We start from the raw sequence: 18,428 nt of genomic DNA on the forward strand, positions 1-18,428 counted from the left end.
AGATTCAGAAGAGATACCTGCTTAATGTGAAGAAGCTCACGGGAATAGAATTCATAAAAATATGAACCTGTTTGGCTTTGATACCATGTAATTGAGGAGCATTATTATCATTCAATATCCATGATATTCCCTTTTATCTGTGTTTATCAATATAACTTACACTCTAAACCTTGTATTATCTGGTATTCATAATTAGGTCCTTGGTAATATAAGAAACAGCTAACATGAAGTGAGTAAAAAATGAGCATGAGTTGTCAAGACAGAACACTACTACCAGCAGGGAAAGTTTATTACCTTCCATATGGAAGGAAGTCCCCAAATGCAAAAACCAGACCGAAAACAGTGACAGCTACTCCAACACCAACCTATTAACAATTGAATAAAATAAGTTTTTGAAATAAATGAGTTACTGCACATGGTCTACAAATATATGAAACCGTTAACGATAAGAGTTTACCTTGGTAGCAAATCCAATTGTATTCTCTTCCGACACAACAGGTCCATCATAGTCTATTGCCTGAGAGATTTTGTCCTCCTCAGCTTTTTTCTGCTCCATTGCAGACCTAACAATGTAGTTTAGAAAAACCATGTAAACACATTAATGCAAATCAAAGTTTGAAATTTTGTGCCAAGCTAGAGTTTCATTCTCCGGCACTTTACTAAAGAAGAGAAAACATTGAGGATTCTCAGAGTAATCCACTTAAAGTATAATAAGTCGTGGACTAGGAGTTTGGGGGTTGCTGAACTACTTAAATCGCCTATCTCTGTGGTGTGGTATGTACTTGTGTTTTTATTTAATTTTCCACTGCTAATCTATTTTGTGACCTTGGTATGACGAACTAGTGATGGTCGGTCCTAAGCCCGGATAAAAGAGGAGGATTGCATTAGATTTGCAGCTAGCATTAAAACTAAGGCATTAACATGTTGCAAGGTCCGACTGTAATGTCTCGACAAGGACCGCTATATCTCCAAGACTCGGATGTAATACTAAATATGCAAAGTTCACGTCTGACTGTAATGTATCGGTGACCGCTACATCTCCATGAGAACTTAGATGTCGTGTCAAATAGGCAAGAGTTCTCACACCACAAGTTGGATAAGAATAAACATTATACGAAAACTAATAGTCTAAGATTAAGAATATGGAACATAGGAACCTTCACTGGTAAATCAATGAAAATAGCAGATGCGATAATTTGGAGAAGAATTAGTATTTTATGTGTATAAGAGATAAAATGAGTAGGTGAGAAGTCAAAAATGATAGAAAACTCAAGTTTCAAATTATGGTATACAGGAAAGCGTAAAATAAGAAATGAGTGAGTATTGTTATAGATAGTTCGTTAAAAGATGAAGTTGTTGTAGTAGTAGTTAAAAAGGAAGATAGAATTATAGCTCTCAAAATAGTAGTGACCAAAGAAAGAATTATAGCTCTCAAAATAGTAGTGGCGAAAGAAACTATGAACGTAATTAGCATATATGCACCTCAAGTAAAATTAGATGAAGCTACCAAATCAAGATTGTAAGACAACCTAAATAAAATATTATAAAATATTCCGCCAAATAAATGATTTTATTAGGAGGTGATCTAAATGAGCATGTCAAGTGAAAAAATAATAAATATGAGGGGTACATGGGGTTATGGGTTTGGAACGAGAAATAAAGAAGGGAAAATTATATTGGATTTTGTGATAGCATACAATCTTATATTAGCTAATATATTTTTTAAGGAATGAGAATAATACTTGATCACGTTCAAAAGTAGGAATAATAATTCACAAATTGACTTTGGTATATTTAGGAAGAGGGATAGAAAGATTTATAAAGATTGCAAGGTCATCTCTAGAGAAAACATAACTACCCAATATAAGTTAGTAGTGTTAGATATACGCCTCAAGTATAATATCAATAGAAGGAAAATATATACGACTCCTAAACTTAAGTGGTGGAAGTTAAAAAATGGAAAGTAAAATATATTTAAGGAGAATGTAGGAGTACAAACATTGGAAGAAATATATAATAATAAGACATGAGATAAGATGGTATCAAAGTTGAAAATAGTAACTAAGAGCGTACTTGATGAGTCAAAGGGACATCTACCACTAAATAAAGAATCTTGGTGATGGAATGAGAATAAAGAATTATATATTTGTAAATCCGAAGAAAACTTAATAAAAATATACAATAGCCAAGAAAGCAGTGAATGAAGCAAAAAATGAAACTTTTAAATAATTATATAAAAAATTGAATACAAAAGAAGGGAAAAGAGACATTTATAGAATACAAAAGATCTTATCCAAATAAAATATATTAAAAATGAATGTAATAGGTATTAGTAAATGATGGAGAAATAAAAGAGCGGTGGAAGAGATATTTTCATCAATTTTTTAATGAAGATTTAGATGACCAACAATTTAAGTATGTATAGAAATTTAAATTTTTATTGGAGAATTCAACTTTAAAAGTAGAACAAACTTTAAATAATATACATAATGGAAAAGTCATTGGACCAGATAATATTTCGATAGAGGTATGGAAGTGCCTAGAGAAACAAGGTATTGAACGACTTATAAAATTATTTAACATGATATTAAAAATAAAAAAATACTTGATCAATGACGAAAAAGTACTATAATTCCCTTATATAATACAAGGAAGATGTACAAAATTGTACAAACTCTAGAGGTATTAAACTAATGAGTTATACCATGAAATTTTAGGAAAGAGTAATAAAAAAAATTAAGGAGCCCAACTGAAAATCAACTTGGATTTATGCTTGGAAGTTCAAACTCACTTCATGGTGCAAATCACATCATGGTTGGTTTTAAATCCATAAAGTAAACACTCGAAGACCATAGAACACAACCATGTGATTTGAACAACTTATGACCAATATCTAAATTATAGCCACTATAAGCATAACCTAGTGTTGATCATAATAGACTTGAGCTTTCTTACAAGGTGCAAATCACATTTGTGAAAGACAACTAATGCCTAAAATTTAAAACACGTGTTTTTTTTCAATATCAAATAGAATAATTTTGAAATTATATATTTGTATTAGACTTATATGCAAATTAAAACACATTCTTTTTCAATATTAAACAAAACAATCTTGAAAATCTAAAATTTAAAACACATGTTTTTTTTTAATATCAAATAAATAATTTTGAAGGGGAGACTTAGCGCAATAGTAAAATTATTGTCGTGTCGTGGTTTCAAGTCTCGGAAACAACCTCTTGCAAAAGCAAGATAAGGTTGTAGGATAAGGTTCCGTACTCAGTATTAGCGGGAGCTTCATGCATCAAGCTGTCCCTTTATCAAATAGAACAATTTTGAAATTATATATTGGTATGAGACTTGTATGCAAATTAAAACACATTCTATTTCAATATTAAACAAAACAATCTTGATACTATAATGATCCCTCCAAACTTATATGTAGGTTGAATTACATGGCTCAAACAATATCAAATAGAACAATCTTAAATTTTAACATATATTCAAGATGTGAGACAATTCCTACAATATCGATGATTATGACCAAACAATAAATATCTTGTACAATTCTTTTAAATTTTTCCACTACATTTGCACTCAATATGTGCCTTCCTATGTAGCACGGATACTCCAAAATTATTTTTTTGAAGTATCGAACACGAATATGACAAGGATACGATACGCAAATACGCGTATCGAATATAGCCAAAAACGTGTCATGGACTTGTTGAGGTTTGACTAGGCAGATACATTTTGGACATGACAAGGACATAGCAAGGATACGACTAGGGTATATTTTTCTAGATATGTTTAGGCAAAATTGTAAATATTTAAAATATTTAGGGGTTAATTGAAAAAACTTGAAATTTTCTATGACTAATTAGAAAATAATTAATAAAAATGAATTGGGTAGTGGGCTTTTAAATCCTAAACCTTAATCTTTTGCTGCTTGCCTTTCATCTTACTCGCCTCTTTGACATCACCCACCTCCCTTTCTGCTGCCGCCGTCACCGCTAGCCATGTAAGCCCTAAATTATTTTTTCTGATTATGCTCCACTCCTCTAAAGTGCTTAAACCCTAATCATTTTGTTAAAAAAAAAAATTGATTTAGAAATTTGAATATAAGCCCTAACATTTCAATCTCCTTTTTCATCTTTTTGGCTTTCAATTTTTTTGATGAACAGTAAGTAAAAAAGTCTTGGTTTTGATCATCTTTCATGATCTTTCAATACTATATATATTTGTCGTATCATTGTATCCATATCGTATTCGATACGATACTCGTACTTGTATCCATGCAACATAGGTGCCTTCCTTCGTCTACCTAGTTGTGCCTGATACCTATGAGGAAGTGAGTGGGGATGAGTGGGCCGACAAATCCAAGACTTCTTCTAGTTCCATGAATGACATTATTGCATATATTTCTATAATGAAAAGACAAATAGTAACCTTTATAATAATTGTAAGGATCCTGTGAATTTTGACCAATTGCACATTGCATGCAAGCATGGAAATCCATGGACATCAAACCTACAATGTACAATGTCTCCTCAACATATCCATAATGTAGATTCCACTTTGGTTCTTGGAATTCGGTATTAGAATATAGATGAATAACATAATTCATACCCTAACTGTTGTACTTGATGAGAATATCTTTGACAAAAGGAGTCATGGTCGATATTTTTTCACCAACCTACCTATACATGTAAAAGCATTTAGATAGCTTTTCTCCTTGTGCACTCGATCATGCCACTAATGGGTAATTCATGTGTGGGCTTGAGGATTGCACTCATACACTCCAAACCATTGGTAGAGAGCATATGATACCTGTGACAAGGAAAAAAGATATTAGCTCATTTCTCCTTCTCCACTTTGCCAACTCATACATTAGCTCTCCTAGTACAACGTCATCTTCTCTATGCACTCATTATAAGTGAGTCCAATGCATGCACGTGCTATGGCCCATTGCAACTTAGTTGTCTCTCTGTCTCTACAGTTTGATCTGAAGTTCTTAAATAGGTGTAAAAGGTATAATCAATGCAATGATTCAGAAAATACATCTTTAACTACATGAATTGCATGAAGTATGTTGGAATTTCAATCACTTGTGATTGATATGGATCTATCCCTCATACAAGGTTCTGTCAAGAACCCAAGTTGGCTTGCTTTCAATTTCTGCAACTGCAAATGCATAACTAAACTCTAAACCTAACCATGGCTATGTCAAAAGTTCTCTTTTCCTCCTTTTATTATGGTTTTACCAATTTTTACTAGTTTTCATATAGCACTGGTTTTTATAGAAAAGTGAACCAATTTTCAATCAGCTCCTTATTATCCGCTTAAACTAGTTAGTATGGATTGAGTTTGAAAACGCTAACTTAGATTCAGTATGTCTACATGACCTAGGTATAAAAAGTGTCTAGCATGGTTATTTCTAGTATCTTTTACATTTAATGAACAGATATTGTGTCCACTTGGAGTGCCATGTCTAAGTATCAAGTATCTAACACGAGTATAAAGTGGATAGATAAAAGAACTACTATCAAAGCTAATAATAGATCAAAAGTTAGAACTCAACAACATGGTATATTTGATAGCAAATTTATTGATGAAATACAAAGAACTTCATCTTAGTGTAATGGTGCTCTCAAGTGATAAGCTTCAACATATTTTGAATATTTAGTCAAGGGTTTAAATAAGGTTTATCTATGTTATGATGTGTGCATCAAATGTACAGGCACTATGAAAAGTTTACATGAAACTCGTGGAGCGAAGTGACTTGATGGAGTCAAGTTGTCTAGATGGATTATGCTCGATAGCTTAGAGATGATTGATAACTAACATTTTGGCATGCTCTCATATTTGACATTTTTATTCTCTTATATGGTCAATTGTTGATTTATATCATGTTTTACGGATTTGGATCTATTTAGAGCTTTGATGCCCTATAGTTTTTGGAATTATATCTAAAAATTTGCATCTTGTTTTTGTAGGGAATTGAATCTGAGTCTTCCATCTAGATCTAGAGCGATCTGAGCCTTTGATGGAGATCTGGAATCATCATGTTCATCCATCCAAATCTAGTGAAAGATCTAGAGCGATATGAGACATTGATGCAGATCTGAAGCAATATGATCCACCACTAAGATCTCACCATCCTAGCCATTCATCCAGACCTGGGGTGATCTGGGTTCTACAATCCGGCCGTTGATCTTGATCAAGTCATCCAAGGATTGAGAGAGCATCCAAGCAAAAGAAGATCTTGTCCGTTGATTCAAAGCTAAAAGCATCAAATGGTTGGGAAAATTTCCCTACATTTTGAAGACATTTTCTCTCTTGCCCAAGCATTAATCTCACATGAGGAACACACAAAGGAAGAGTAGCTTCCCTCTCTCCATGGATGCCCACCTCCTCTCAGCTACCACCAAGGTTAGCGGCACCACCATCTTCCTCACCGTCGTCGGACGGCCATCTCCTCGCAGAGCTCTACTCATGCACCGCCATCATCACCTCTCCTCTTCCTCTCCTAATTAGGAGAGAAGGCACCGCCACTCTTCTTCCTTACCACTGACTAAACCTCCTTCCTCCTCCATCACCACCGCCGGAGCTCCAATTATCTTGCCTACCGTCGGCCAACATCATCTCCTTCCTCTCCTGATCGAGAGAGGAAGCACACCCTTTAGGAGCTCTTCCATCTCCTTCCTCCGGCCACCTCCTCACCCTCTTCCGATTGGGAGAGGTTTAGACAGTCGTCCACTTCACCTTCTTCCTCTCTTGATCAAGAGAGGAAAAAGATATCTCCATCGAACTCACCCTCTCCCAATTGGGAGAGGCTTTTTCATTCTACCAACTCTCCTCTTCGGTTTTGAAGAGGAGAGTTTGCTCCACTACGGCAACCCCCCCTTATTCTAATCATCATCATCATCCAAAACCCTCTCCTAGTCAGGAGAGGCGCCACCATCCATTTCTACCTCTGGTAGCCCTCCTCCGTAAGCTCTACATCCTCTCCTAAGCTCCCGTATCGATTGGAAGGGAGCATTGCAAGAGGTTTGGACAACTCTTTCCACTCCGTCTTCTTCCTCTCCTGATTGGGTGAGGAGACGCCACCATCTACCTTGGGAGATCTCGAATCCGAGGTCCTCTGTTCGTCCATCTCCATCTAGTCGAGCCCTCTTCCTTCAACTGATCGATCAAAGGGAGCTCATCTCATGAAGCTTCAAGATCTTGCAGCTTCGAGTTCATCCACTTCCATTTCTGGCACTCGTCACAGGTCATCCATTTCGATCGAGGGAGAAGCTCTGTCCGCAAGCTTGGATCCATTTCCTCCAAAGTGTTGGGTTGTTTCTTATTATGTTGATTGTTGATGTTAATTGTTAATGTTGAATGTTTGTATTAGATTTGATCCCCCTTGTTTAAGATTGCATGCATCTGGCTTCTTCTTTTTTTAGTTGGCACTAGGTCATTTAGCTTCTTTTTTATTTTAGTTGGCACTAGATATCCAAGCCTTCGGCTAGACTAATCTTAGGGGTGACAGTCTGACCGCACAAAAGTTTCCCACGGTAAATCAGGAAGGCCCATCTTAATAGCTAACGTTCTCGGATCTGTTACGCATTAAGGGAAAAACTCCTTGGTTTAATTTGATTCATGCCCACCAAGTGTTCGATGAAATATGCCTTTCGTCATCTAGGCTTTAGTTACTACATTTAAGTTGTTTAATTTCTTGCCATGTTTTTAATTCTTGTAATGCTTTATTTCATTTAAATGTTAGAGTTAGGTTGTTCTTTATTTGAATGCAATTAGGTTAGATTAGATTTTTTTTCAATGCTCTAAGTTTCGTTAATTGTTTTACTTTATGTTGTCTTTAATTCTCCGCAATTGTAATTAGCTAGGTTAGTTTTCATCACATGCATTGCCTTTCATTTGTTAGATTTATTTTCCAAAACCCAAAACCCCATTTAAAACATCAAAACTCCAAACAATAAATCAATCCCAAGAACAATCATCTTGTCATTATATTCGTTGGGAGACAACCCGAGTCATTCTTATGCTATATTAGTGTAGAGGAGTTTAGTAATTAATTTGTTTGATACTAAATCACGACAATAAAGTCTTATCAATAATCTTGAAGGCATCATGGATTATGTTCAATTAGTCACAGTGCTCTAATGGACAAGATTCACTTCTACGAATTTGAAGATTAGATAGAATGGGAACAATCTGCCTCAAGAAATTTTTAGAGGGGTGATCAAGATAACTAAGAATCTAGAGAAGGTACAGTTAAGATGGTCAAAGACAATGAAAGCATATCATATTGGAGCAAAAGGTGAAGTCATCACCATAGCAGCCCTCCAAGGTAGCCCCATTCTCTCTAAAAGGGCGTAAATCATGGGGGCATTTGCCCTAGTGTAGCGGCCCTTTGCATAGAAGAGGTCAAGCACCAAACAAGACATTTTGCATCCACTGGGAATTGACCATAATGAAAGCATAAAAAAAAGACAACCCGATGCACGAAGCTCCCGTCATGCGTCGTCCCAGGGAATGATCCATTGTACGCACTTACCCTGCTTTTTGCAAGAGACTGTTTTCAGAATTTGAACCCGTGACCTTTAGATTGCAAAGCAACAACTTTACCATTGTGTCAAGGAGCATATCCTGCTAATATAGGTATAAGACTCACGTGCATGATTTAAAATCTTGACCCGTATCGGAGTTTTAATCTATGACCAAAATGATTTTGGTACCATATCATGTCGTACTGTCGTGCCCATATGGTTTCAATATTTTTTAAATATAGTATTTTATTAATTAAAAATAAAAAAATTAATTTAAATATTTAAAAAATATAAAATACAAAAAATAAAATAATTTTTTAAAAAGAAAAATATATGAGCCCCATATAGTAAATAAATAAAAAAATTATTATATTTTTTCAAAATTAAAACAAATAATATATATATATATATATATATAGATATATATATATATATATATACTAATAGGATAGTTTTGTTAGGATTTAATTATCTCTACTTTAGCTAGGAGTTGATTGAAATTATTAACTTAAGTCTAATTAAAACCACAGTTTCGTTGTCGCCCTTCTTGTTCAGAGGCTCATGCGATGCCTCCGTGGCTACCGCGAGGTCACGCGACGCCTTCATGGCTATCGCGGGATCGTGCAACAGATTCACAACAATCGCGGAGCTCGTGCGACGCCTCTGCAACGGCCATGGTGCCTCGGGGCGTGCCCGTCAGCAGGTGGAATGAAATGTTTCTCCTGTGCCACCCGATCCGGCACAAGATTTTAAACCATGCTTAGATGCAATGTCAATTACCTTATCAGTCCTCAAATCCTAAATAACAGTAAAGATGACATAAAAGGCGATAGAACAATTCAATGGGACAATAGGTTTAATGAAAAAAAACAATATAAAAAACAAAATAATAGAATAATTCAATGGGGCAATAGGTTTAATTTAAAAAACAATATAAAAACAAAATACAGATGCATCATAAGTGAGAAAAAAACATCTTCAAATGCCTTTAATTGATGAGCGACTAGCTAAATATTATAGCATTGGTAAAGCCTATTGGCGGTGTGATAGTAGAGAAAGAAAATATATCAAAGGCTCCTTAGTATAGGATGCAAAAGATGACTCAAAGGTAGGGCTAAGGCAAGCAACAAAGATACTGCTATTATCCAATAAAGAGAATAGATAAGATGAAGCACGGACAACAACATAGAACCAAAGGAGCCTTGAGTACCTCTCGATTGGAACAAAAACAATGGGCTAAACAGAACTACATATGCAATGGGATATAGATGACTAGGAGGAAAGTAGTGAAGAGAGTAACATGTATCCTTAATTTACCCAAATTTCTCAAGCATCTGGAATTGTCTTGTCCACTAAAACGACCTCCTTGACTTTGTTATCAACCACCTCGAAAATCTAAAATTTTAAGAATGGAAACAACAAACAAAATTAAGATGAAGTTAGGTTGCTCTCCCAAGGAAAAAGTTGCTTGATTAGATCTAAATCTCCAAGAAAGAACCACTACTAAATGGGTTGTAAGATAGGATTGCTACTAGTCTGGATTGGGCATTGCTACCCATCTAGGTTAGGCGTTGTGGCAAGCCCAAAGATAGAAATAGCGAAAAGCACCAAGGTGTCCCTGTTACAACATGATGTCCAAGCTTCATGAGTGGCAACTAGAAGATGAAAAATATAGAGTAAATAACATGAATCACTATCGGAGATCAAAGGCGGAATGGGAAGGAGATATTTTGCCCCCTCTATTTAGTCCATTTGTGGACATATACTCACATAAAGGCAGCAACGCACGGGCCTCTAGCACGGCGAACTTCTCACAAATGCAAGGAAAAGAGAGTTATGCTACCCCAGGCTTATCTCGATACAGATGTGCAAAGAGGACAAACTCATATGCGAACCAGATGAGTCATGGATAAAGCTTCGCTCAGATAAACACATGCATAAGTTGAGAGAGGACTAGTTACACAAAATAATAAGCGTAAAAGATGTGTGCACACTGGTTATGAAGGAACAAGCAGCTCTAGCTCTAATACTATGTTGGGGAATTATTTTTCATCATACACTAAGTCCTATCTATCTATATATAGATATTATTACAAATATGAAATACATAAATCAACCCCTACTAAGTCCTATCTTTCTGGATTAATTATATCTTTATTACATTAAATTTATAAATAGATTAAATTTTGTACTGATTAATTTATGTAATAATAAATTTTAATTAAATTATGAATTGAATCTTATTAAATTTGCTTATAAATTATGCTTAAATCTGATTTAATTTGATCAAACCTTGGGACCAAGTGGGCCACACATCATGGGTGGGACAACTTCACATTAGCATGTAGATTATGTCAAGAATTCCAATTTATAACTACAGAACTTCAATGTTAAAATTAAATAAAAAGCAAATCTAAGTCACGGTTACTGATTTTCTTTTACCTTCTCACTACTTCCACCTTCTCCAAAAAAATTTGATCAAACGATGCATTGTTCAAATTTCGACTACTTCCACTAGCTAATTGTGGTGCCTCTGAAAGTTAGAAATTCTTGTAAGAATTATCAAGTAACCTTTGATGATAGCATAAACTCATATGAAACAAGTCAAATTTGAAATATTAGTGCATCTTTACCTCATAATGTACTCAAACATCATCCTAAGTTCTTAATTTATCAAAAAGAGAAAAATATAAGCAACCATCTTATGTCACAAGATAAATACATATTCTAAATAAATGAGTATTTTGCATTACTTGATGCAAACAGAAATAAACAGGATAAAAAAGCATTGTTATGTCTATTGGCATATAGCTTTTATAAGAAAGAAAGGTAGCAAGCTAAAAAAGCTAAGATACATGTACTTATTAGAAAAATAATAATAATGATAATAATAACCAAGAGCTCTAATAGATGTTAAATGAGAAAAACTATAATGAGATGCACATGTCCAAAAGTGACAAATAGATTTTATAGTTAGAAGACTTAGATCAATTACAGCAGAATGTGTAAGAGGAATAGAGACCAGAGAAAACATTGATCAATGTCATAAAAAAATGAATTTTTTTTTATTTGAATACTAGTAGTGTACCCTTGAGTTATAGTTCAACGGAGTGATAAGATTTATATAGCCAAGTACCAAATAGTTGGGACAAATCGAACTCCATATTTTTGGTATCTATATTCTGTAATTTCTGTAAAATTGCAAAGTGCTTCAAGAAAGTAGTGTCTTAGTTTGATTAGCCCTGTGAAGAGCCTAACGCCAAAAACCAACCTCAATACTTGTGCTAGGCTGATTCTCCTAGCTGCAGAAAGTGCAATCTAATATAGATTCAATGGGCAAGAATTTTACTGTAAGGATATCCAAATAAGCAGTTCATAGTGATCACCTCATGTTGGAATATAGACCTAATAAGTTTTCAAAAATATGTATTACATGACAGGATTTGACTATTTCACCAATATATCAAGATGTTTTCAGAATACAAAATGAACGTTGCTTGTATGAAACTGATAACATCAAGTCATTTAGTTGCTTAGCTATCCATCCAGAATGATCTACATCTGCAATGGAAATAAATGTGCATACAGCCAATATTTGCATAATTCTCATAGAATATATACCTGTACCAAACTATACATTAAGTTATCATGAACCTGATCTGAAAGTCATATCTCTAAGCTTAGGTTATTCAATATGTACATTATCCTGGGTGAGAATGAAACAGCTCTTTTCTTTTCCTGCTTGTCAGTGTAACTAAAAAGCATGGAACAACTTAGAGAAAGATCTGGTTTGGCTTAAACTAAAATATATTTTTTGTATACAGACTATGGGTTTGTTGACAAAACATTTACAGATTAGCTTAGTTTACTTTATCTGAGATACAGCATACGACATAATACAGAGCTTTTGAGTAATTTTTTCCATCAATAGGATACAACTTGAAGATTGATAACTCTAAGGATTAATATGTATGCCAATGATGTGGTTACAGTCGGAAGAACTAAATGTAATCTCATACTTACAGTGGTATAAACATCAAGAACCTATGTAGAATCGAAAGGGTAACTGAAAATTTTAGACGTACGCTGATTTCTTGTGTTGGGCTCTTGAGACACAAAGTTTCTACACCAAAGAATTGTACCAAGATTTAAAACTTGATAAGAAAATAAAGAGCATATAGCAGGTTGGCAGAGTAAACTAATAGCACAAATGACAAACCACACTGAAAGAAAAAGAATTAGCAAGCTCAAATAATTTATAAATGAAAAGGTAAAACATATTAAATTGTTTACATTATTAGGCATAATTGACACCACCTATTATACCTTGGTTCTTATCACCCGTTTCAAGCAGCAAATACCACTCCAAGCAAATGTCCACACAGTCAGTCAAAACAAAACATGGTTACAGGTTAAGCTACAGCAGTTTATGTACCATCATGTGGAGCTTCTCTCTGCAGGGAGCATCAGGGAAGGCTACAATGGAGAACCTTCCAATTTTATGAAGGATTATGGGAGTCTATTTAAAGTGCAATTTTAGGTGCACAATGTGAGCAGATAATGACCTAAAGCAGCCCCTAGGGTAGATGATGTAACCTTAAACAGTCTGTGGAGACTATAAATCTTGCATGCGGACTCTAAATATGTGTTCGAACTATGGATTTGTGGATACTCAAAAGAATGAATTTGTTTTCAAGCATGTTTTCAAGGTCTAGGAATTAATGTTGTTATTTTTGCATGTCTCAAACTCTAGGAAATTTTAGTTTAATTTAAATGTCTTTTAGTTACGGAATACAATCTACTTTTCTAACAAATTACCTACCACTTCCAAGGCTTAAAATAATGTGCTGCGTTGGAGTTTCGATATCTGCTCAAAATGATAGTGTCAATATAGTATCGTGTCTTGCTATTACATTTTGATATTTATTTAATTGAATTAATAATAATTATATGATTAATTTTACTTAGTATAAATTATAATTTTTAGTTAATTAAATAGATTGTCATATATATTTGTTCTTTTGTTTGTTGATTAATTTAATCCCCAGTTTGACCAGTCTTCGAGTTAAAAATGCTTGCAACCATTAAATTTTAATTTTTAAGTTTAGTCAATTGTAAATTGCACACTTTTTTCATTTATAATAATTTATACTTATAATCTATTCGACTTTTGCAGCTAGAATGTTAGAATGAGCAACAAGAAAATGGAACCTTCTCTTTGATCCTTCTATATTCCGGGGGTATATTTTTCTTTCAAATTATGTGATATGGGAGCAATTTCAAATTTGAAAATCTGAGAGGCTTTCATTTCTAATGATGTAATTTTGTTTGAAAAAACGTATACTTTTATGGCTTCATATAATAGTTTTGAAATTTGTTCATTGGCATTTTCTAGTAACTTTGAGCATTAAAAATAAGATTGTTTCTTGTATTTTGCATGATAAAGCCTTCATAAAATTCTTGAAAGAATGAAGTGAAATAATTCAAAATTATGTCATTTGATTTTAATTTGATTTTGTTTCTTTCACAAAACTATAATTATTAGAGTGAACGAAAAATAAAGAAATACATAATTTTCAAATTTTGGAATATAAAATATTATACGTTAGGCTTAATATGGATTTTAAATTTTGTAATTAAATTAATTTGTGTATAAGTATAATATTTATATATACAATGAAAAATCTAAAAAATTCAAATTTCGAGGTTTTTCGATATAATTAAATTCAAATTTAAAAAAATTTATAACGTCAAATTTAAATTGAACTAGATAGAGTTTTTTAAAAATAAATTAATTTGATTCATCCAATGCACTAATCATTATATAACTTCAATGATATTTCCAAAAAATGAACCAAAAGTAGTAAAAGAAAATTATTTTATTTAATTAAAGCATAATGTTGTTTCTTGATGTCAGAACCAAGGCTAAGAAAGAGCATACACAAAGGAGGAGAAGAAGGTCGATATGATCCAGCCGAATTCTAGTTTTTAATGTTATAAAAGTTAGAACACAAAAAAATAAAAAAATAATTAGGTACCATACTTTATCCTATTTAAATTTTTTGCACTTTAAATTATTTTTTTTTTAAAATTAAGTATTACTTCAGCTAAATTGAATCAATATTTTAAAGTTTTAGGTTGAGTAGAAGTCACTTTAGGATTAGGTGCAGCTCATCGAGTAGACATGGTGATTAAAATCAAGTGGATTCAAACAAAGCTCAATTTGGATTTATTTTGATCAATTTATGTCTGAACCAAATTTATATACAAGATAGTACAATTCAATCGTATTTAATTGGATCAGTGGTATTTTTAAAATGTTAGAAATTATTGAATTTCTTTCCCTCTCCCTGCTTCCTCTCGCATGATTCCGCTCACAAGTAGCCCACCTATTGCCAAATGCAAGTCGCCCTCTATCACGCACCTCTTGCCCATCCCTCCGGTATTCTTCTCCTACTTTCCTCCCTTCTCTCCCTCGATATCTCTTCGCTCCCTCTCTATTTTCATTGTGCACCACCGTGCCAAAGTGGCATTCCATGTCGATCGACGAATAGAGCAATAAATTTGGCCCATGCCAACTAGCTTAGTTCAGCACGTGACCTATGAGACAAGAGGGCAAGTGATCATGTCTAGTGAAATTTGTAGATTAGAGTGCTTTACATGAGTATTTTTCTTAGGAAGTTCCCTCGATGATAGATTAACATTATTGTTACATTACATTTACACCCCTCAAGTCGGTATTCTTTACCTTATTTTATTTGCAATTTAGTTCATAACATATAGGAAAATGAAAGATTAACTATATGGCTAAATCCAAAGAAGAAAAGGCTGAAAGAAAGTACACCATCTATATCACTGCAGAGAGTTTATGCAATAGTCCAAAACATTTGAGAAAACAAAAGTATTCATTAATAACTGAAATTTTTCCAAGTACTTAAATTGGTCATAAGACTCAATATTAAAATCCCATGAACTTTAAGGGTACCAAAGACAGACATGGTGTCAAATGATGGCATCAGAAACATAACAGTAGATTAGATAATAAATTAAAAAGAAAGTCAATACTTTTACAGAAAAAAAACGGATAAATGAAAGTTATACACACCTTGCCTCAGATGTAGATTGATTGCTTTCCTTGGGATTCTTCACATGATTGTTCAATGCATAAAAGAAAACAGAAATGTAAATAGTTAGCTAATAAATTCAAATATAACTTTTATACTATCATTTACCTGTAAGTACAAGGAAGACAAATCTTTACTACTTTAAAATTTGTCAGTTAGATTTGATTATGTTGCTCAGGCTTGAGCACAGAATCATGGAAGTGAAGTGTAGCTATCATTCCATGATTATGACTTATTCTTAGAGAATCCAAGATATGAAGACAACTTGAAAGAGTTCACCTTTAAGAAGGGTATACTTAAATACAAACAAGAAAAAACATGCATTATGTAGATTTGTGTGGCAGATAAAGGATCGTTTTGTTGTGAAGAACATGACACTACACTGGTAACCAGACTATGCTTTTCTAACAATGTTCCCTTTGGATCATTCTGACAAGTACATGCTAAGTACAGTTTTGTTGCATTCTACTAGTTTCCTCTATCACACACGTCTTTTCAGAATTTAGTATAAGTTTTGTGGTTGTTGTTCCATGTCAGGATTTGCATGTTTAGAGAGGATAATTTGTCCCTTTATATGAACATGACCAAATTGCTACAATAAAATAGAAGGATTATTCAAAGAACTATTATGCTAAATCAAATCCAAAAATAAAAAGAATTTGATTAATATTGGGAACACCTAATGGATAAGGCTTGGTTGTTGTTGTATTAATATTAGGAAGTAGGAACTTCTCCTTGCCTTGCGCAAAATCAAAGTATAAAGCAAAACAAAATAGAGAACAGAGAAGAAAATTAGAGTAGTAGCAGAAGGCAAGACAACACAAATGAAAAAGCACATGCATGGTTAGAGACCTAAAGACAGCAGCTTCATTCACAAGGGGAGGAACTATTTGAATATCACCAGTAAAAATAATCACACATCTACTAGCTCACAAAAACTACATTCACAACTGCAGGAGGAACTATTTGAATAGCACAGGTTAATAATTATCACCCAACTAGTTGCTCATATAAAGGTAAAGCCACACTTTAGATTGCAAATGTTGTACCTATTTTTCTATATACTTACACAATCTTATTTTCTCTCTGATCTTTTTGTGAGACTCCAAGAGGAGGTCAGGCATTATATATAAAACTGTAATGGCCTTTCCCCATTTGTTTTTAGCTATTTGAGCTGAAGTCACCACTTGAGATATTACAGGATGATTCACTCAAGGCTCTTTAAATTGTATTAATAGATCTTTAGTCATTTATTGAATTGCAATAGCATAGGGGTAATATACAACTGCAATTTGATTAAGAGCAGAAAAGTAAAGTATAGCCTTGGTCGCATAGTAGTCCACTTTACAAACATTGAGCTGCAACTTTGATTAGGAGTTGGAATGTTATGTATAGCACTGGTTGCATAGTAGTCCACTTTTAATACATTGAGCTAAAACAATCTTAGCTTCAATGGTAGTGGTCACTTTGTATAAGTTATTGAGAGAGTAGACAATGGACCAAAATCTGCGTTATTGAAGAAAACCTACAAACTGAAATGAGCAGATATGACTTGAACCAAACATGGATGAAAATCACATCATAATTGTTTCATGATTGATTCAGTTCAGATACACCAAGCATATGGATGGATAATAGAAGATTGAGTGCACATTTTGAATCAACAGTGTCTTTGGTTATTGAAGATGAATATATTGTAGAATTATATGTTAAAAATGCTACTTAAGAATGTCCTTGCAAATATCAATTTACATAAATGTATATATTTAGTCAAGTGGATAATAATCGAAGTCTGCAAGTATCAAGCACTTTTCAATGTACTTAGATCAAATGGAGTTTCAAAACTCAAGTTACTCTCAAACAAGCAAACCTAAGTTGTTGGGACTTATGGCCTGTGGTTGTAACTGTTGCATCACGACTTAAACACCAAAGATTAAAGATAAAATCATGAACATAAAAGTATCCGTCTAATTAGTAACAGTATTAAACACAGAATGCAGTGAAACACATAACTAATAGTTTTCCAGTTTAAGAAACATTTTTACCTTTTCTTTCTTCGTAACATACTGCCCAAAACCGCGTTTTTTTGAAGCTGAACAGAGAACACTATGGTCCATAGAGGCTCCACGAGTGTGTTTGTACCAATCAGTTGTTCGAATAAGAAGACTGCATCTAGAACTCCGACCACATGCCTACAATAAAAAATTCCCAGACATAAAAGGATGAAAGAAAACAACTAAAACTCAATGAAACTGGATGATTTAATGATAACTAGTGTACAATTACATCAATTAAGTCACAGGTGAAAAGCAATTCAGTTGATTATGAGATAGGATAAGAAAACAAAATGATTCATATTAATAATTAGAGCATTAATTAGGTAGCAACGAACAAACAAGATAAACAACCTCAGAAAGAGAGGAAAAGCCTCACATAGAAAGGATTCTTATTAATTGCAAGGTGATTGTTATATTGACATGACACTACTTTTATAAATTGGACTTTGCAAAACTAGAAAATAAATAAATCAAGAAACACAATAATCCAAATTAATTGTTTGCCCCAAATGAAGTAAGTAAATAGAGAAACACAATAATCCAATTAATTGACTGCTTAATTAAAAGATAATATACCAAAATGAAAAAATTACCAAAAGCTCAAAACCAAAATTTAAAGCTCAACATTTAAAATTTATTACTAATTTGCATCAAAACCGCCAATGTTGGTCTCAAGATCTAATGAAAAAAATTGA

General features: G+C 33.5%; 1 protein-coding gene across 1 annotated transcript in view; it reads right to left on the reverse strand.

Moving 5' to 3' along the window:
- Nucleotides 1–18,428, reverse strand: part of LOC122034287 — a 107,408-nt gene that overhangs the window by 79,991 nt on the left and 8,989 nt on the right. The window contains exons 2-7 of the mRNA XM_042593469.1: nt 17,722–17,868; nt 15,658–15,695; nt 12,638–12,675; nt 10,995–11,085; nt 458–563; nt 295–365 (exon numbers count right to left, since the gene is read on the reverse strand). Of these exons, the coding sequence (XP_042449403.1) occupies nt 295–365; nt 458–563; nt 10,995–11,085; nt 12,638–12,675; nt 15,658–15,695; nt 17,722–17,868 (491 nt within the window). The remainder of the gene's footprint in view (nt 1–294; nt 366–457; nt 564–10,994; nt 11,086–12,637; nt 12,676–15,657; nt 15,696–17,721; nt 17,869–18,428) is intronic.

The sequence above is a fragment of the Zingiber officinale genome, chromosome 11B (assembly GCF_018446385.1).
Source record: "Zingiber officinale cultivar Zhangliang chromosome 11B, Zo_v1.1, whole genome shotgun sequence".
Taxonomy (NCBI): Eukaryota; Viridiplantae; Streptophyta; class Magnoliopsida; order Zingiberales; family Zingiberaceae; genus Zingiber; species Zingiber officinale.